This window comes from Python bivittatus, unplaced genomic scaffold (genome assembly GCF_059951505.1).
Source record: "Python bivittatus isolate LINGU-HERP-01145 unplaced genomic scaffold, Pbiv_v1 ctg000070_np1212, whole genome shotgun sequence".
NCBI classification, from domain to species: domain Eukaryota; kingdom Metazoa; phylum Chordata; class Lepidosauria; order Squamata; family Pythonidae; genus Python; species Python bivittatus.
Window position 1 is genome coordinate 41,323,830 of NW_028277034.1, and position 22,054 is coordinate 41,345,883.

General features: G+C 35.6%; 1 protein-coding gene across 5 annotated transcripts in view; it reads right to left on the minus strand.

The window, feature by feature from the left end:
* Positions 1 to 22,054, minus strand: part of RAP1GDS1 (Rap1 GTPase-GDP dissociation stimulator 1) — an 89,515-nt gene that overhangs the window by 41,276 nt on the left and 26,185 nt on the right. For 3 of the 5 annotated variants that reach the window (XM_007426324.2, XM_007426322.2, XM_007426326.2), the window contains exons 2-4: positions 18,461 to 18,571; positions 7,531 to 7,653; positions 6,307 to 6,432 (exon numbers count right to left, since the gene is read on the minus strand). In XM_007426324.2, the coding sequence (XP_007426386.1) occupies positions 6,307 to 6,432; positions 7,531 to 7,653; positions 18,461 to 18,571 (360 nt within the window). Of the gene's footprint in view, positions 1 to 6,306; positions 6,433 to 7,468; positions 7,654 to 18,460; positions 18,572 to 22,054 lie in introns of those variants that run through there. The other 2 variants (XM_007426323.2, XM_025165487.2) reach the window with 2 other exon arrangements.

The following is a 22,054-nucleotide window of genomic DNA, read 5'->3' on the forward strand; positions in this document are numbered from 1 at the left end:
CTTTACATTCCTAAAAATGATTGAGGTGTACGAACAGCTTTAGTTTATGTAGGTTGTATCTATTGATATTTACTATATTAGAAGTTAAAACTGCGAAATTTTAAAATATTTGAGCTTGCGGACCCCCTGAAAGGGTCTCAGGGATCCCAGGGGTCTCAAGATCACATTTTGAGAGCCACTGGCCTAGATGCATACAGAGGTGAAATCTACACGCAACACTGAATTTTGGTCTACAAGTGATCAGGATTCCAGACTGTATCTTAGCGGAAGGGTTGGCCCTCATTATGCAGAAATCAATGTGAGCAGCTCTTTCAAATGTAGATGCTGTAGGCAGGAACAGTAAACATAGCCATATCAGAACAATAAGGTACTCCTCACTTTCCTATCATATGAGCAATGAATTGCTTCACATGACCAATACGTGATAGGAGTATGACAAAGAAATAATTCGCTATAGAAGTTCTGATAGGAATTGATTAAAAGCAGATCCCTCATGCCTACAGTTTTCCTATTACATTCTAGGTATAAAACAGTATTTTAAAAAGTTTACCTTGTGAAAATTGGATAATTTAACTTTTGACAGTAGTAAAAAAAATTGTCACATGCTAGTTAAAATGAAAACAAGATCTCAGAGAAGTCTAATTTTCCAGTTCTTTGCTTTTTAACAAGTACGCCTTCCTATTGAGGCATTCTGGAAAGCTGGAGAGAGATGTATGCTAGTAACAAATGCAGAATGTGGGGTCCTTAAAACACGGAATGGTAAATTTATTCTCATACAGACTGTGGAATAAAAAATATATTAAAACACACTGAAGGTCAGTTGTAGTTTTGTGCTCATTCTGATTTTACAATTTTATTTCTGAGTCTTCTAAATATTTACCAACTTCTTCCATTCATAAGAAATAAAATTATTTTAGCATGCATTTTTTATGGTTCCTTTCTTCTGGCAAGATAGAATTCTGTTAATAAATTCCTGGATATATACCTCTTGGCAGTGATGTAGCAGTTATAAATTCTATTACTGTCTAAACTCCCTCTGACAATTATCTACTTCTGTGTCTGAAATTAATATTTTTATTTATTTTTTGGCTTATATGGCTTATTTGCTGCTTTAGTCATAGCTGACTGACGACTTGAAGACCTACAATCAGTAGTAATTTATGTCTTCGTATAACAGGACTTTTGCTTTAAAATTTATTGAACGGCAGTATTTGTTTTCATTTAAATGTTGCAGTTTTATGACAGCCCCAGATTTATAATAATATGACTCAGAGAAAGCTGATTATTTGCATTTTATCAATATATTAAGAGGTATTTTAGGACCATCTCTCCATCTATTTTGTGAACAAAATATCTGAATCAAGTTTGTTCGGAGTAGGACATTTAAACAGTTTGCAAACTTGAACCTCTAATATTTTTAAAAAATATAAATGTAAATCTGAAGTAGTTGAAATTTTAACAAGATTAACAATGTAAGCAAATGTAAAAATCATGCCCACATTCAAGTTAGTTTCTGACTAAGGCAGTTGGCTTTTTCCCAGGAATTCTTATTTCAAGCATGAAATTTTTAATAAGGTTATCTTAATGTAAGTCAGAAATCCAATATAAATTCATGAAGAACCTTCTTTTAAATTTGTTCATTTAACTTCTGAATTCAAGTGAATAACATTTGTAAATGAATGGTTTCTTCCTTGGTTAAATGGTTAAATCTTACTCATTTATGATAATGAAGGCAATCAAGAATAATACACTGTTTTGGCCAGTGCTGCAACTTGTTTCCCACTCACAGAACAGGAAAAGAAAAAATTAGTTTTATTCAAAGATAGTTATTAACTCAAAGCTGAATTATCTAAGATATACTGTGATTCATTTTAACTCCAGATTAGTATATAAGTATACATTTTAGATGAGAGAATTTATAAAGCTAACTGAACAACACATTAGAGAGGTGACACATTGCCTTATCTTTAGGTCCTAGTTATGTCAACTTTAATTGATTTAAGCTCTTCTCATCTTATTAATCCACAGACTGTCTCATTCAGCAACAGCTAGACATTTCAGTATTCAAGAATATCTGTGAAGCATGCAATAGTAGTCATGCCTTGACGTTACAAAGACATGAAATAAAATATCCAATCTGGAACCTCAAAAGTGTTGGGACCACAATCCTCAATCAGCTGTAATCCTCAAATACACAAAATCATGTTCACCTCTCCAATTAATCTCTAAGGATCACAGTATTACCAAGAAACTCAGCTGCTCTGTGAAAGAAAAAATGCTGTTTTTTCTCCTATTCTTAATGAACGTCCAATCCCTATTTCAAGAACTATTCCTTAATTTATACAAGACAGACAGTAAAAGAAAATAATTATTTTAATATTATTATTCCTCCCTTTCCCTGTTATGATCAGTAGGCAGAGAAGAGGTGCCAGGAACAGAAGAGCAGGCTGCTGAGCAATCTGTGATAAGAGGCTTCCAAAGCTAAAGCCTGGGATTTATTTCCTTTCTTGCCTCCAGGGATCTCAAAGCAGCATTCATGATTCCCCATATTACAGTCACAACATTCTTTTGAACCAATATTAGGCAGGATACGGGTTGCCTAAGATCATGGGGTGAGTTTCATGTTGCTGGATGGGGATTTGAAAATGGGTCGCTCTAGGCTTAGAGTAACCCTTAACCATAACATCACACTGTCTTTCTGAGCTTGTCCTTCCCCACTGACGCCCTAAGAAGCTAGCAGAAAGATCTCATCTGATAGGGCCTTGATGCCCAATCATTATATTCAATATTTTGTTTGGAACCATAAGAAATAGAAGTTCATACTGCCAGAACAGATGTTCATGAGCTACAAGATGAATTTGTCAGTGCCCAGTAGGACTCAGGTGGAACATGTCACTTTTGAGAAATGCCATGATATGTTCCTTAATATATAATTTGAAACTCTGCCAAATTATCTAATACTGCTCATGGCTGCCTCAGAAGTGAATATATTCCATGCATCAACATGATTTACAAATAACACAAGCATAATTCTTCTCTTCTCAGACATTAAATGTCAGGTCAATGCAAGAAGTTGACAAACTGGACATGAAGGCAACTCCCCACTTTGCTATTCTCCTTCCAAGGAATGGTATTTAGTGCATTATCATCTAGAATTACCAGTAGAAACACACACTTTGTAAACATGTCTGGCCCTTTTTAAAGCATCCAAACTAGTATTTATGGTTATATTTTGGATGGCAAAGTCTAAGCTGTGTGAATGTCTGTGCACACTAATGTACAGCAAAGTTGAACTGGAGATGAAATGGCATTAAAAGACTATATATTGTGCCATTATTTTGAGATATATGGAAGTCATGTCAATCATATATAATTTGAGATTGATATTACAAATGTATAACATGAATGACCTCCCATCATTACTAATAGAAAGTATCTTGAGCAGATCAGAATAATCTTTAGCCTTTCAGGATATTAAAATATATTAAAAATTCAATAAAAACAATCCATTTATGTAACTGATGATGTTTATGTTTGTCAATATTAATGGAATATGAATATTTCAAGCAGGTTGCCTTTGCATTTTTAATAGCTGTCACATTGTAATAGATAAATGTATGTGCCATTCTCTAAAAAAATACTTTATTTAACTATGCAAGTTATGCTGGATGTCCTCCTTCAGTTTCATTTCTATGGAGCAATTGGACACACTGCCAAAAATTGCCACTTCAATGTTTCTCCTAACACTGATCAAGACTGCACCCTAAATTAGGAAAGGTATACAATAGCTTTAAGATTACCTTCAAATTTTTAATGCATTAATCTATTCACAATGTATCTATGACCCTTCCCTGTCTTCTTTCTTTTCAAGTGGAGCTATTTACAAGCATCATTCAAGTTGAGTTCCTTTTTATTGTATTGTAATTCCTAATGCATGAACTATCACATCATTGTGCTGTGTATAGAAAATATATGTGAAGCTTCCGGTTGAGAGCCATGGCGAGCTAAACGTCCCTTTTTGCAGCAGGATGGCGTTATGAGAGAGTTAGGCAGGGGATGCAGGATCCTGGCAGCTGAAATGCTCTCCAGATTAAGGAGAGATCTTTGAGATAGCCTATGTGACTCTGCACAGCTGCTCCACATGAGTAAACTGCAGGAACAGTCATTTTGTGGTTTGCTTATGGGTTGAGCTGCTGGGAGTCGAGGAACCATCTTTGCTCACAATTGTTAACACAGCCTTTTTAAAGGACATTAAGCTCGGCCAAGCCTCACTTCTTAATCACTTTGGGGGTTTTTTTGTTTTTTGTTTTTGCTGCTTTAAAAGGATTAAGACCCTTCAGAATAGCAAGTTATATTGTATTTGTTAGGTGAGTTACCTTCTCCTGAGGAAGAACTTTTAAATACCATTTTTATAACCTTTTGAAAAATATTACTTTTTGGATTAAACAGCAAAAGGATGCTCAGAATATGGGCTTTAGAAAGTTTAACAATAGATTAAGGGGTCAGATGAACTTGGAATTATAATTTTAAATGCCCACAAAGAGCCTTGAATTAACTAGAAGAAATTATCTCATGGGGAAAATGGCGATTTTTTTTAGTTTTTTCATGTTTTTCATTATAAAGGAACTTTGAAGGTTGGACACTAGAGAAAAACTCAGGAAAGGAATACAAGGTTGACTTATCTGACCAGGGCTAAAGGAGAAAAATAGTTACATCTGGTTGCTCTTACTGGACCTTTGCTGATACAGAACGACTGACGAAGCATTTGGATTTTGTTTTTTTTAATTCAGTAGATGAGATATGGGGTGAAGAGAGATTATGTTGTATTTATCACTATCTCTGTTAAGATTGCCTTTACTTGCTGGGATAAAGGGGAAAGTTACATCTTTCTTTTTCTTTTCCTATTTTTTTCTTTTTTTCTTTTTTTTTTTCTTTTGTATTTTTCTGTTTGTATTTTTTGTAGCCTGAATTGGCTTTTATTCTTTTCATTTATCATTCTTAATAAAATTATTTGGAAAAAAAAGAAAAAATATGTAAAACAGTAAACCTGAGCATAAGCATTGGTCTAAAGTGATTCCTACAAAGGAAGCATATTAGCACTGGTACTAAACTGCAATACAATCATTTGTGCTAAAATAAAAATATACTATTGAAAAAATGTCAAATTTGCACTCAGAAATGGGTGATTGATCCATTCAAATTTTTGGAACCAATCATGAAACATGTGCAAAATTGTCAATAAGGCAACACTGATGAATCGCAATAGAAAAGGTAACAACTACTTGTTAGAATCAGAAACAGATTAATATCATAGACAACATTTTTCTATAAGTAAACTTAGAAATAAACTTGTAGTTCTCCTTAACTACTTTATTCAATGATCCTACTGTGCTTTGACATTGCTTACTACTTGTATACACAAAAATGAAGTATCTACAAATCATACCAAATTTCACATTTATAATTGTCAGCTTCCTACTAATAGATATTTATATATTAGTTCTACAGAATAAAATTCACTGTTAATATATATATATAGAGACCCAAAACTATTTAGAACTATATTAAAACTATGTAGAATTAATAATCTTGCTAATGAGCAGAACATTTAGATTTGTGAAATTCAGGATTCATTGATGAAATGTAGCACTCAAGAGAGTGGTACAAATTATGAATTCCAAGTTCAGAATGAGTTTAAAATAATGGTCCATTAAACTAGAAGATTCCATTTTGCTCATAAAATACCTGCAGGAAATTAGGTGCAATTTTTCTTTTGTAGTCATAGCACGAAACTAAGGAGAAATTACAGTAAAGCAGCAAAAGTTCACTGTATCCCATTTTAAGATTTGGTTGTTGTTCCATGCATTTCAACTAGACGGAACCTTCTGTTAAAAAAGGACTAACAACAAAGTACATACAGAAATCCATATGAGAATCTGAATTCATATTTTATAATATCAAATACAGTGATCAGTAGGAACATAAATATGGCAAATTCCATCCAGTTTGATCACTTGAGTTGGAGTAAAACTGAATTGCATAATTCTACTGATTTATCTACCGAAATACAATTGGCAAGTCTTCCACTACAGAAAACCATAAAACAAGCAAATATACAGCACACATTTGTCTATATTTGTCCTTATATTTGTCAAGGACTTGACTGCTTCCATTTAAACCAATAGAAGCTTAGTTGTGACAACACCTGCAAATGTCTCATAGAAATTTACACAAAATACCCCAAAACTGGAAAAAAAAATGAATAGGCAGGCTTAAAAATAAAAATATTGATATTTGAAGACTTACGGCTATCATAGCATATGTTGCCCAAGGCACGCCCCGTTTGAAGAAGCACCTCCTGATCTTTACAGTTTAAGAGTTGAACCAAAGGTGGGATCAAGCCAGCATCCACACATGGATTCCGCATAAACTCTACAATCCACAGAGAGAGAAATGAGGGTTAATTAAAGGCTATGTCCTGAGAATTTATTATTGGTAAGATCAAAACAGCTGTTCTTGTAAGATGATGTTCAAAAGTTAAAACATTTTAACTTTTATCATGAGATCCTCATGTTTAGGTAAAATGAGGATGTCTTAATCCTTGTTCATATCCACAAATCCTGAAATCCTCTTCATCCCATTTCTTTCAGTGAGTCTAAATATGGCTAAATCTGAATCCAACCCATAGTAATTTACTGCCTGAAAGAGCTGGGGGAATTTTCATTCTGAAGTATGACTATTACTTGCCAGGCTTTGAGTATATACCTTGACAGTAGTGTAGGGTCTGTAAAGCAATAAACGTTCAATGCACTCTGCATGCAGAATGAAATGGTAATCTTTATAACCCTTATAAGCATCCCTCTGTAAACGGTAGATTTTAAAGAATGCAGTGAACATGCAGCTTGCATAAGGTTGTGAATCTTTTTTTATGACCCTGAGAACATCTAGGAGTTGTACTGCTACATTTTGGCAAGAAGCCAGTGATTAATAGCAATGAAATTTCCCATCATTTTGGGCTGGAAAAAAAATGAAAAATGGAAAATCTGGTGCATATGCCTCCTTTAGGTTTAAAACATCAAAAACCATCATCAATTCCACCTCACATCCTTTACCCCCAGGGTCCACTTTGGGACAATCTTGCCTTCGCTCTGATATCATTACAATACTTCCCACATGGCATGAGTCTCAGCCACCATTTTTATTTAAAGTACGCTCAATGCTCACTCTTGCTACTAACACACATTTCTGAAAGTATGTTCTTCCTTTTGTTTTAACTAATAAAAATACAGAGGTTTTTCTGCAATAATTAACAATATAAAAAGCATTGCAACTCCATGATGTTTTGTTGGGACTAGTTACTGGATGACTAAAAAGCTAATATAACATAAAGTTAGAACTAAACAAAAACAGTGGAGAGAGAGAAATGGAAAACATCCTTAAAATGAAAACTTAAAGAAGTAAAACATACTGACAAGGTGAGCTGCAAAACTGAAGATGTTCCAGCAAAAAAGGCTTTGTGGAAAACCTCACCATTTTTGGCTACTTCTGCTATGACGTTAGCTACTTTTGCAGTGCAGGAGGACTGCGGAGTCAATAGGCTTGCAAACACTTGGAGAATTCCACTTTTCTGGATTTTTTCACTTGTCTCAATATCTGAAAAGAAAGATATACAACACAAGATTTTGTAAAAGCAGATAGTGATCAGCCCTTCAAAGTTGTCCTCATCAGGAAGTAGACTCCACAAGAAAACCGGATCTAAGCTTTATTAAGATAGGCTATATTAATAGAATCTGTATGTATTTTTCTTCCTCCTTCTTATACCCCGGTGAGTGAGGAGTCTTTCCTAATACTAACTCCTTTCCCAGGGTTTAAGGAATGCTTGTATTCTTTTTGTTTATGTAATATTTCTGAATATTTCCCTCGAGACCATCTCCATGACTCTCTACAATTAGTGAAATCCTTCCTTCCTTCCTTACCCAGAGTTTTCATCAACTCCTCCTTAATCATTTTAATGAAAAGTACTAAAGATGGAAACTAAGACCTATCTGCAAAATGTGTACTGTATTACTGAGCAACAGAACCAAATAGCAGAGGAAGCTTTCATACAATAAATATTAATTGTTTATATTATTCTATATTATATAAATATTATAGACTAATATATAAAAAGATACAGTAATTTTATTTTGAGGAAGTAATCTTGAGGAAGGAGTAAACTATATGGGTATATATGGAGACAACAAATTTGATGGAGGTGTTAAGGGTATTGTGTTCCACCGTGTAACAGTAACTTGATGGATTTTCATTGTTGTTGTTTTTTTAGATTTTTTTATCCCACCTTTATTATTTTTATAAATAATTCAAGGCAGCGAACATACCTAATACTCCTTCCTCCTCCTATTTTCCCCACAACAACCCTGTGAGATGAGTTGGGCTGAGAGAGAGTGACTGGCCCAAAGTCACCCAGCCGGCTTTTGTGCTTAAGGCAGGACTAGAACTCACAGTCTCCTGCTTTCCAGCCTGGTGCCTTAACCGTTTGTCTTAACCAACTGGCTCTCTGGTTTTATTGTTCTAACTGGTTTTATTGTTCTAATAGTACAACAGTATGTCAAGTTCTAATTTGATCAGGGAAGTGTTAGGTATGGCACACCAAGTTAGGAGAATAAAATATTTCCACAAATATATCAAGTGAGGATCAAATGATAACTTCTGACACATGGTGAGCAGTTATTACAGTTATTTTTCCAGCTCAAAAGAAGCTGCCTTTGAATTAGATCTGGATTACGGCCTAGTATGTGGGATAGGGGAACTTTTAAATTCTTGTCTGCTATCGTCCTGATTCAGATGATGGGGCTTATACTGGCAATTTGCACTGGAAAAAGCTGAGTCCAGTATAAAACATATTGTCTCTCAACCTTATCACAGTGTTATGATACTAATTTCAGAAAGAATTCCCTCAAATCTCCAAAGCAAAATGGGACAAGAGTCCCAACTCTGCTTTCTAGTGAGGCCAATTAATCACCATCAAATAATAATTTAAATCTAAACTACATGCCTTTTTAAAAGACTCTCAGAGATTGTACCCAGAGACCTATCCCCACAAATACTCTCTGTGCTAAACATGAATTCTAGAACTGAACTACAGTGTGCTCTGCATCTGGTCCTGGAATGCCCTAGATTATTACCTTCTGGGTATCAGTTAAGCGCTTTCATTCTTCCAAACCTTTTAATATATTATATTGAATATCTTAATTATGTATTTTGCAACAGAGCTTTTTAATCAGACTAAGCTTATTCTCTTGCTTTTATTGTTTCTTTATTATGATTTTTAAAAATTGCTTATTTTTTGTAATATTAAACATTGTTTTGAAGGATGGCACACCAATGTGTTAAACAATTACATAATACATGGCCTTATCTAAATCCCTAACTCTAATGGGATTTGCCATTCAATGTATCAGCTTGTGCTCAACTCAGCATTCTATTAAAAGGAAGCTAAGGCACACAGTCCCACAGCATCTCATTGTCTTCATGACAAACTTATATACAGGTCAGGAAACCACAGTATGGACAGAACATGGTGAAATAAACTGCCCCAAGTTGTCAAAGGAGTGCAACAAGGCTGTATCCTCTCTCTTATATATTCTTCCCCTGAATATATATTGGATTGGAAGAAGATGACTGTGCTTTTAAAACTGGAGGAAGAAACGTCAATAACCCGTGCTATGCTGATGACACTACTCCAATAGCCAAAATGCACAGGATCTCCAAGCTCTAGTAATAAAAGTTAAGGAGCAAAGTAAAAAAATGGGACTAAAATTAAACATAAAGATGACCAAACTAATGACAATAGGTAGACAACCAGCCTTAGAACTGGCAATAAAGATATTAAAGTGGTGGATAGCTTCTGCCTTTTAGTATCAACCTTCTACAGTAAAGGAACAAGCAGTCAAGAAATATGCCACAGACTAGGACTTGGCAGAGTAGGCGTGAAGGCCTTGGAAAATGCTGTGATGCCTCTATACCTACAAAGGCCAGAATTGTGCAAGCCATAGTATTCCCTATGATACTCTATGAGAGTGAAAGCTGTATTCTGAAGAAGCAAGATAGGAAGAGTATTGACACTTTGAACTTTGATGTTGGAGAAGTTTCCTGAGAATAATGTGGACAGCCAAGAAAACACATGGATCATCAAACAAATCAATCCAGAGTTCTCACTTTAGGCACAAATTATCTGACTTTGGTCACATTATGCAAAGATCAATTATCCTACTTTGGTCACATTATGCAAAGATCTAGCTTTCTGTAAAGGCTCTAATTCTGGGAAAGGTGGAAGGGAAGAAATGAAGAGGATGATGCAGCAAGGTAGATGGACTCAGTTACAGTGGTAATGTGTGCACCATTGGAAGATCTGAAAGATCAGGTTAGGGACAGATCATCATGGAGAAAATCTATCTATTTGATTGCTAGGAGTTGAAAATAACTTGATGGCACATAATCAATCAAAATCAAGGCACACAGAGTCTCTCAACTTATTACTATAGCAGTAGTGACAGTCCTCTTAGCTGGATCAACCATTACAGACACATATTTAAAGAGTGGTTAATGTATAAATAAATAAAGCATGTGAAAAAGACTGGGGTCTCACAAGGTCACAGAATGATCTCATGAGATTTTACCCAACTTTACCATTCTGCTGTTCTTATGAGATTTGAAAATCTTGTAAGGTTAGGCAACTAAGCACTTACAGGAACCATTTTGCTGACCCTTAGTCAAGGAATATGTCCAGTTGAACACAACTTTGAGTGAACAGTAACATTCCAGATAAAGTCTATGTGAAGCCTCCAATTCTAATCTCAAAGCCAGAAACTCAGTGAATGATATAGATAAACTGTTGTCTCTCTTCCTTAGAACCTCTACATCATTAATTTAAAGAAGCCAATACTGAAGGCTACCATATGGATTACAAAGAAAAAATATGTCTAGCATTTTAAATGTAAAAAATAATGTCTATTTTTAACAGCCAGAATAAAAATAGTATACCAGGGCACCTGTCTACCGGAACATCAAGAAATAATTTGAAAACAAAATTAGGATGCTTTTCTCTGTAATCATCTGCTGAAAAATACCTGCAAAAATGCTGGAAGCTAAGTCTATATCTAGTCTACTCACAAAAGAGGCACCAAGAAAAAAAAAAAAAAAAAAAAGCTGTTGCAGATTCCAGGCAATATTAAGTATGCTTTAAATAGTATGACCTTTTTCCTAGTTCCATTTTTCTACAAAGTCAAGACCAATTTAACAGCTCTTTATTTTAAGTTACTACTGTTTGCTAACACAGCATCCATGTTATGACCAGGATGTATATTTTCAGCTTTTGGGGAGTCAAAATTCTACCCAGCGCTATTGTTTTATTAAGTTCACTTCTGAAAGCAGTTGCCTAACCTTCCCTTACTTCATCATGCCAGAGATCAGCTGCAACATTGCTGGTGCTCTAGGTTTAATTAAGATTGGAAGAAAGGGAAATGGACAACTCTTTCCTCATTAATCTGAAACTATTTGGCATAATCATCAATATTTCTGCTTTTTAGCCAGCCCTGCAAATATTCAACCACAGAGGTTCATCAACGTAATAGAATCTAACTTGCCTAATAGTATTGCCTGTTGAATATACCCTCTACTTCAAATTGTGTCATGAAAGTTGTGAACGGCTTATTATATGAGATGAAGAATATATAAACAAGCATGACAGTCACATGCAATGTAACCTAAAACATTCCATCTTGTTCTCACAGCCTCTGCAACAGATGAGTAACTGCAAAAATGTGTAGTTATGAACTTGAGATAGTAAGGGATCTAATTATCATGTTACCTTTTGAGTTCCCCTCCAGTATAATTCACTTTCAAAAACCAAATTTTCTTCTATTATTTACTTTTCAATTTATATACTACATTCCAACTGCTTTTTGAAACTAATAATGAAACAACAAATTCACCTGGAAAGAAGTCAACAACATCAAAGCTAATGTATTCAAATAACCAGTAACGTGAAATACATTTCCTTGACATAACAGAAGATTCCACAGAAACATATCATTTTGGTCTATTATTCTTTTCCCCAATTCTTCAGACTGAATGTGCCAGTGCTAGGCTTTCTGGCAAAGTTATTATTTTGTTTAGTTGAAAACTGAACAAGTGAGGCCAGATGATAATGCACGAAGACACTGCATTTAGAAGAAATTAAACATGATTACAACCCTAACCAGGAGAGAGGAAATCTTACAGTATGTTGTTGTACCTGTCACTTGCAGAAATTAAACGTGCAATGCTTTCATTTCCTCTACCAAAGATTCCTCGAACCTATTATTATTTATCTAAATCATCCAATGTCACTATCCTCTTTTATGTTTAGCACAACTAAAAGTAAAGCATCTTAAAGCTGAGCATGTTGTGGCAGAAAATTTCAGATAAGGGGCCTTACTGGTTTAGTAAGTGTTGATCAGATAAAATATTATAGATTTTGTGCAAATACATCATTTTCTCTTAATAAGCACTCTCAAAGTTATAAACGGAACTCTGAGTACAAAAAACCAAGCAGGTTCTGGTCCTGGGGTACAATAAATGTAGCTTAAGAGATGAGGCAAAGTGTCATTTTATAGAACAATCAATACTACATTCATTACTGCAACAGAGTCTAAAACATGCAAGGATAAGAGTGTTTGTTTTGGTGGAGAGAAGCTAGAAGGAATAATAACACTCTGAATCAGTCTAAGAATAACTTTTGAGCCTGGAAGTTAAGGATGGATGCCCCCCTCCTGAAAGTTTCTCCGTGAGTTTTCCTTCTAACCCACAGTTTTTTTCTTAATGAAATCTGGTGTTCATTTCTCTTGTCAAATCCTTTGTCACAATATGGAAAAGCTTCCAAATGCTGAAATCAAGAGTGATGTATTCAACTTAAATTGATTAAGAATGGCTCAGAATCATCCTGAGGAATCAGGCTCCTGATAAAAGCTAACATACATACTTTGCTTTGCAGCCCATTGATATTTTTTACTCTGCCCTGCTTCCCAGTAAAATTCAAGGACTATTTATACTGTTGCATTGTATGTGTTATCTGTTTCCTTCATGGTATTCAATATTGGATGCAGAATTTTTCCTTCATCTTTACTTTTATCTTTACAACAATCTTGGAGGGAGAATACCTTGCCCACAATCACTCATCCAATGCCAATTTGAACTTAATTCTCCCCAGTTCCAGTTTAATATTCTAAAACAGAGGTTGGCTGCATGATGTGTTCAGGCAACCGGGCGTTTATTACTCCCCCATGTCACCTGAGAATACTCTCTCACATATACATCCACAAGGACAAAATCTTCTGAAATTCTTCATGATCCCCCTCCTGAGATTCCTGTGATTACAGATCTCATACTAGAATATAAACACCCTGCAATCCCAAATGACGTTTTAAGGGGGGTATGTGTGTGTATCCTTGAAGTATTATGCAAGCTTCCAGGGTCTGAAAAGATTGGGTAACCTCTAATTTAACTACAACATCATATTATGTTTTGATTTTATAAAGCTATTGGGATTATCATAATTTTACATAACTATATATAGGCCATGTGATTTTCTAGAAGTTACCTTATTGAAAAGCTAGAGTTGAAGCTGACTTAACACTTCAAAGAAAGCCTTTCTATACTGCTATAGAAAAAGCCAGCCTCTAACGAAAGTCCCTTCATTATCCTCAGTTCACTGTGAGTCATTCTTATATAAGCAAAGGTTGAAACTAGAAACTGTACAGCCACAAGAAAGCTGTAACATTAACACATTTTTATTCTGATCAAAACATCCTTCAGACGTGAATAAAGTCACAAGAGTTTTCCCCTATGTAAATGTACACTAGAGGTAGCCATCAGCTGACAACAATATTTGTGCAAGATGTAACACAGGAAGATATCTTACTCCAAGTCAGACTGCTTTTTCAGTCAGTCATCCACGGTATGAAACTATTACCAAACCTAATAATCTTAGCAATCTAAATTAATATCTGGTAAAAGAGCAAAAGTCATTAACACATTTTTTTAAAAAGAAGAAAATATGCTCTTCACCTTCTTTAGCAGTCCAATTATTAGTCTCCAAGACTACTTTTTATGTGTCTCTTGGGTGGCTCTATTTTTCCACCCCATTCAAATGGCTTACGAGGTAATGAAATATAGACAGGCACACCTCAACAATCTCCCACTCCTTTATGAACCTGAGGCCCTTCTTGCCTTTAAAGTTCTGTCATGTGGCAATCAGAGTAGGCACATACAGTATGTTACAGAAAATCCTTTTACAGAAGCTTGCAGGGTACCTGCTATTGCTCTTCAGCTTTTGAAATTTTAAGTGTCTCCTAGTTTATTGTTTTATTGTAATTGTTAATTGCTTAGATATCTGTTTAATAAGGTTAGAAAGTTTTGAAAACCTGAAATGTAAAATATAAGGTAATATAATATTAAATGAAAAAATTACAACAACACTATTTACAAGGCTACCTCTGACACACCCAGTCAACTCTAATGTTATAGTATTTACCTGGACTGGGGGGACAGTACAGGGACCAACTCTAAACCCTACCAATACCAGGTAACCTTGGCAGTGACATCTCTGGATGGTTCAAAATTATTTCTTTAATGCTTGCAGATGTAAAGCCACAGAGTGGTATAAAGGGCTGTACAAAATTCAAACATTTAAGTTATGTAACTTAAGCCCCTTCCCTTCCATGTTGCATTCAAAACCATTTAAGAACAAAACCATCCATATGAATATGATCACCTACCTTTAGGGTTTTGCCATTTCACATTAGCTTACACTACCTCTATCCTTGGCCAACCAAACTTTGGACTTCACGTTTTCACTGCCACGATATTTCCTTCTATAAATATTTTATACTTGAGATCACCCGGTATGATCAGAATAGGAAAACTCTCCCTTTCTGATTACTTGTCCTAGCACAGAAAGTTATATTCCCAGAGTATCTCTTAGGATTTCCCATGGTTATATTTATAAATGTCTGTGATTCTTTACTCTAGCAGACTTAACAAATCTATGGCTCAGGTCACCCAACCAGAAAACTGCTATCAAATTCAAAGTTCCAGGATGATGTCTACGTTCTGGGCTGTTGAGGGAAGGCAATTTGCAAACATTTTGTCAGTAGGGACTGTGTCACTCATTTTAAATCCTTACATTTCACACACTTTTCAAAGAGAAAATACAAAAGAATGCAAGTTTGAATCTTATACTCACAATTTTAAAAGTGGAAAACGCTAATCTGTCTCTTGAATTATTTATGATAAACATAATTCTCACCTTCTATTACAAAATATTTATTCACAGAACTTCAACAATAGATTTATGTCAGTTAGCTCAAACAATTAAAATTCAATTGGGACCAAAAACATTACCAAATTGAAAGTAGATTGAGGGTTTGGTTTTGTTTTTTATCCCCATTGCAAATATTTTCAGTTGCTTATTTTTTCTCCTACCTCAGGGGAAGTATTTCATAAAAAGAAATTTATCTTCTAATATCAGGCCTCTTATGACATACACAATCACCATCCAAAACACATCTGCTTAATTCAGATACAAATTTAATAAATTAACTAACTGAACCTCATGCTACAACTCTGTTAGTCTAGTGAAAGCTAAACATCTAAGGAAGGATATTTTAGTTTTATGATATAATAGTTGTAATAAAATTTCCACAGATTGTTCTTAAGAGCTAGATCAAGGACACTGAATTACCATAGGATTATAAATCAGAAGAAACAAGTATTTTCTACACTGAATGGTAACCCAGTCATTGTGCTCACATGGAGCATTCTGTACAGAAAAAACATGCTAACACATTTGTGGAGCGGTTGGATTTCTGTAACTTAAATTCTAAATTCAAATTATAAACATAATGAACTGATATGTTTTAAACAACGATACCACTATGTATATCTTAAAACTACACAACTGAACAATGATGAATTACTGTTACAAAAAATAGACATCAGCTATTAATATGCTATTAATAATATTAGAAGCGCGAGCTTTTAATTTGTTAGCCATAATATATTTTATTCTTTACTTACTCTTTATCATAGCATATTTATTTTTTTTGGACTGATTGAGTTTATTTTATTTTATTATTAAACTTGTATGCCGCCCATCTCCCCCAGCTCCACAGAAACCCATGGCAGTTTATAATACAATTAAAACATTCACAGTGGAACACAATATTTAAGTAATAAAACATGAATGATGAGTAAGTATATACATCCTGCCTTAGGAGATACAACTAACTGAAGCATTTTCTTTCAAGGAATCTCTCCTATTAAGGTCTTCATCTCTCACACAAATAACTTTAAGATATGTGGTAATCAACCAGTTATCTGTATCAAAACAAGGAGGAGCATCTTTGATTAAGTATTTTTATTTACTTGAAGAGCTAGGTGGACATGCTACTTTAAATTTATAGTATGAAGCTTCCATTTATTTATTTTGATTTCACAGCCCTCTTTGGGATTAATTAAGTACTTGTAGAGGACATTCTCTCTGGATATCAATTGCGGTATTTCCAATGGGAGTGCTTGCTTTCTATACACTAGCTTGTGCTCTTCAGTTGACATCTGAGGCTGCACTCTTATTTCCTGCTTTCTGAAATGAAGAAAAATGCTGGTGTTATGGAAACCCTCCCAAGGGAGGTGTGCTTGCCTCTGCTGCCACTTACCTTCCTGTAACTGGGGGAGACTGAGCTGTCAAAAAATGCATTCAGTTGCCAATGCTACTGCTGCTTGAATATACCGTATTCAATGCTTATTTTTAGATTTAAACTCCATTGTTTTACTGTCATATATACTTGTTATGCAGCGTATCTATGCACTCACAGATATCCCTTTGTGCTATTCCTTCAGGACTAAAAATATGGGATATGCTTTTTCATAGAAAATAAAACAGAAAGAGCTTAGCCTTTTCAAATAATTTTCAGAATGGGCAGCTTGCATCTGGAGTGGGTAGTGATACAGTGGATGAACCTCCGAACTGTGAGATGCAGTACGTTGGCTTGCAAAGTAGTTTCTAGATTATTTATTATTTAATATATTTGAATGCTACCTCAACCACAAAGGCAATTCTAAGCATCCTACATATTAGGATTAAAAAAGAAATAAAATACAAAACAAAAACAACAACATAATAATAACAATAAATAGTAATAACCAACAGTACACTGGGGAAGAAGAGTAACAATCTTAATTTACATAATGGCATTATCATGCTTGGGGTAAAACTGGGTTTTAGTTCCACTTGTAACTTACTGGCTAAAATGTGCCAAAATCAACTAGAGTTTGTCTTTACAAGTAGGGCATGCTGCACATGGTAAGTCTATGGAAGATAACCTAATATGTACCCTTTTTATGTTAGTAAAAAGTTTTATGTGAAAACCTCAAGACAAAGCCAATATAGACAGGACAAGTCAATATCTATGGATCTGTTTGGTGACAATCATGCCTATGAAAAAGTAATGTAATAGGAGTAAATGGTAAAGATCACAAATCAACAAAAGAAAAAAAAGAAAGAAAAATAGATATATTACTCTGTAAAACTAAGAGGAAAGCTGTAATAGATCTAAATAAAGACAATCTGATCTTGTGATTTGAAGAATACATGCAAGGAAGAAAAGGTGTAAATCTGAGCTTGAATATGAGAGCTATAGTATATCATGAGTTAAAAATTAACTCTTTATTCCAGAGCTGTTTAGAGTCTTCACTTGACATAGAATGAGACAGCAGAAAGGAAGCTAGAAGAACTAGATGATTTGGCCAATTACAAGGTTTTCAGGTCAATGGTTGAGCTGACTGTTGACCACCTGGGACTGCTGGTAGATGACTGCTAATGACTTTACTTCTAACAGGTGATTTCTATCTCTTGGAATTCTCCTTGTACAGCTACCAACTAGATGCCTGTAGAAATCATCTAGAATATCTTAGCACTGTTTCTCATATTCCTACAAACTAATATAATCATTAGAAGCCTGGATCACAGAGGCCTCAATTATAGAGGCATAATGGTTACTGAGAAATAAGCCTTGTTAGTGACAGCTCGGTGTTATGCAGTTCTTTCCCGAGAAGATTTGGCTGGAATCTACTTTTTAATCTTTTCGGGAACAGTTATTTTTGTTCCTTCAAAATTTTAGTTCCCTTATTTCTGCTATTGTTCTGTGTTTTTGTAGTATTTCTGTTATTGCATTCTTTTTTTAAATTTTTCTTCCTCAGCAGAGAAATGTTCTTTAAATTCTGCATCGTGCTATTGCCGCGCAAACAGTTATTTCATCAGTTCCGTTTATAGTTTTACTTCCATTTGGTACACTTATTGCTTCCATAATCATTTATTGACTGAATCTTATGGTATGAAATTGAAGGGAACAATCAAACTTACTGTTCTGAGCCAGAGCTTGAAGGAGACAATCCAAACACCCCTCCAAGCTATCAGCTTTGCTGTCAACAGCTGTTATCTTCAGCTTCTTCAAGGCGTCACTTAGATTATCTGCTTGGATAACAGAAAGGAGAAAAGCAAATTCAGTGCCACGGGCTGTCAATTGTACCTTACGGAATTAAAGTACAAATCAGCAAGGATAAGGTGATGTCAAGAATGGTTCTGACAAGGGACCATAACTCTTTTGTCTCTCTTGTTCTCAAATGCCAGCAGGGCAAGAGGTTAAAAATGGGGGGTACTTCCAAAGCAGCCCTTTGGTTTCATACCGTGGTGAAAATATTTTTTAAAAATATTTATTTATTTTCTGTAAAAGGCACGAAGAGAGCCTCACATTGCCTTGAGAGTTAGTAACTGGACTGGAGTCGGACTGTGATTTTGGCTAAGAGGGGATTTCAACCCAAGTCTCCCAAATATGAGACACTTCAGATTTTATTCCATTCTGAGTTTTCCAAATCGTTAATTATTGTATGTATACTCAGGACCAGAAATATTGGAACAAGGATAACTGTTTTGGCATTTGGCCTCTGTACACCACCACATTGAAGTTGAAAGGAAACATACCCAGATGGGAGCGAAGTCAGGACTTTCAGCCGTAATTCAAGGAGTTTGACAAAAGTGGGGCACTAACCATTCAGGAAGTACAGCTAGTGGCATACACATATCCCCATTGTTGGTGGCTCATAAGTAATGGAACGAAAGGCTGACAAGCAGCTGCATGGCCAGGTGTGGCCTGTTTCCTGGGTACCCCATGACCAATCAAGCAGATAAAAGGCCTGAGGTGGTTCTGAGTGTTACATTTGCATTTGGTAGCTGTTCACTGGAACTCTCAAGGTGAGGACCAAAGAGGTGTCCATGTGAGTGAAGGAGGCCATCATTAGGCTGAGAAAACAAAATAAACCCATCAGAGAGATAGCAAAAACATTGGGAGTGGCCAATACAACAGTTTGGAACATCCTGAAAAAGAAGGAATTAACTGGCAAGCTCAGCAACAGCAAAAGGCCCGGAAGACCACAGAAGACAACTAAAGTGGATGACTGCAAAATTCTGCTCATGGTGAAGAGGAACTCTTTCACAATGTCTAGCCAGGTCAAGAACACGCTTGAGGAGGTAGGCATGTCATTGTCAAGATCTACAGTCAAGAGATGGCTTTATGAATGTAAATACAGAGACTTCACAACAAGGTGCAAACCACTGGTAACGCTCAAGAACAGAAAGGCCAGATTAGACTTTGCCAGCAAACACCTAAAAAGGCCTGCCCAGTTCTGGAATAAGATTCTTCGGACTGATGAAACCAAGATTAACTTGCACCAGAATGTTGGGAAGAGAAAAGTATGGAGAAGGAAAGGAACAGCTCATGATCCAAAGCATACCACGTCACCTGTCAAACATGGTGGAGGCAGTGTTATGGCATGGGCATATATGGCTGCCAATGGAACTGGGTCACTGGTGTTTATTGATGACTTGACTACTGATAAAAGCAGCAGGATGAATTCTGAAGTGTATAGGGCTATACTTTCTGCTCAGATTCAGCCAAATGGTGCCAAATTGATAGGACGCCGCTTCATATTGCAGATGGATAATGACCCAAAACATACAGCAAAAGCTACCCAAGAGTTTCTCAAGGCAAAGAAGTAGGATGTTCTTCAATGGCCAAGTCAGTCACCTGATCTCAACCCAATAGAGCATGCTTTTCACTTACTGAAGACAAGGCTGAAGGCAGAAAGACCCACAAACAAGAAGCAGCAGCTGAAGGCAGCTGCAGTAAAGGCCTGGCAAAGCATCTCGAGGGAGGAAACTCAGCATTTGGTCATGTCCATGGGTTCCAGACTTCAGGCAGTCATTGACTGCAAAGGATTTTCATCCAGGTATTAAAGGCGATCCTTATGTTTGTCATGATGTTGGTTTGTTCCATTACTTATGAGCCACCAATAATGGGTGTGTGTGCATGCCACTGGCTGTACTTCCTAAATGGTTAGTGCCCCACTTTTGTCAAACCCCTTGAATTACAGCTGAAAGTCCTGACTTCGCTCCCATTTGGGTGTGTTTCCTTTCAACTTCAATGTGGTGGTCTACAGAGGCCAAATGCCAAAACAGTTATCCTTGTTCCAATATTTCTGGTCCTGACTGTATATCCCTATTTCCTTTTAGGAGCTCAAGGCAGTACAGAGAAGGGGTTCTGCCTCATGTTATTCATGTAATAACATTCTGTGAGGTAGAGTTGAAAAATAGTGATTGGCCCTAAAGTACACAACAATTGCAAGGTCAAATATGGACTTGAATCTCTGTCTTCCTGATTTCAGTCCGATACCTTAATCACTAAATCCCATTAATTCTCATGCAGTTTCTTGAAACACCAGAGTAGAAGATATCCTCTGATTCCAGAGGAATTGTACTGAATAAGCATTCATCTAATCCTCTGGCTTTACCTTATAGCACAAAGATAACCAAGAAGACTATTTCACTCCCACATCCAGCTTCATCTATCAAAACATTTTTCATCCTCCCTTCCTAACCCAAGATTAATACTAACTGTCCTTGCACTTTAGCACACATCTTGAACACGAACTCTGCCCACACATACTTTTGTAAAGAAACAGGGATCAACTATCAGTGCTCTTATAATTATCTACAGCAATTCTAAATCACAAGTGTGGTTTAAGCCATGAAAATGATAAGAAGAAGAAGGTCCTGTTTCTTAATTATATAACTGACTATACTTGGGACCATAAACAATTCAAAACTATATATTTTTTGAGAATACAATGCAATAGTGAAAAATCACAATACTGCATTCCAGCCTTCTATGCAACATTTAAGAAATCTGGAGCACATTTCTTAGGCTACGTTAGATAGAAAATATCTGATCATAATGAGATGTAATATTAAAATTAAAAAGAAATTCTTGGGGATTTTTCCTTTGATCATTAAGGAATTCTACATGGGAAACATGGTTTTGAAGAGCATAATACAATTTTTTTTAATTAAAAAATGAGCTGCGTTCAGAATAAATAAGCTAAACACAGTGCTAAACCATAACGGCTTATCTAGCCTTGGCATAGTGCAAAGTATGACTCCAGCCAAGGTGGTTCATAGCTTAATGTATCATGTGAATCAAGACACCACTAGAAATTAACCTTGCTACTGCATCTAGAGATGTCATTATAAATTTCTCAAAATGTGAACTATTGGATCTAAGGGATTCCAAAAAAGAGAATATACAATCATTAACAGGAATTATTCCAGCTATCTCCTGTGAATGTCATCTGGCACGTCTCCTTTATGTTGCATGTTCATTGTTCATGTATCTTGGAATTTCTAACAGATTATAAAAATATGGCAAGCAGGATTTGGTTTTGGATAACTGAATTACCTACAAGAATTCACCAGAAATAATTCACTGGTAAGCACTTATTATTTGAGGGGGAAAATACCTGTGCTTGCTGACAACACAATGAATATTTCTTTTCCTTTCAATTTCAATAGGACTTTCTTCCAAATAAGGGTAGTTAGGGCTACAGCCTTTATAGGCATGGAATC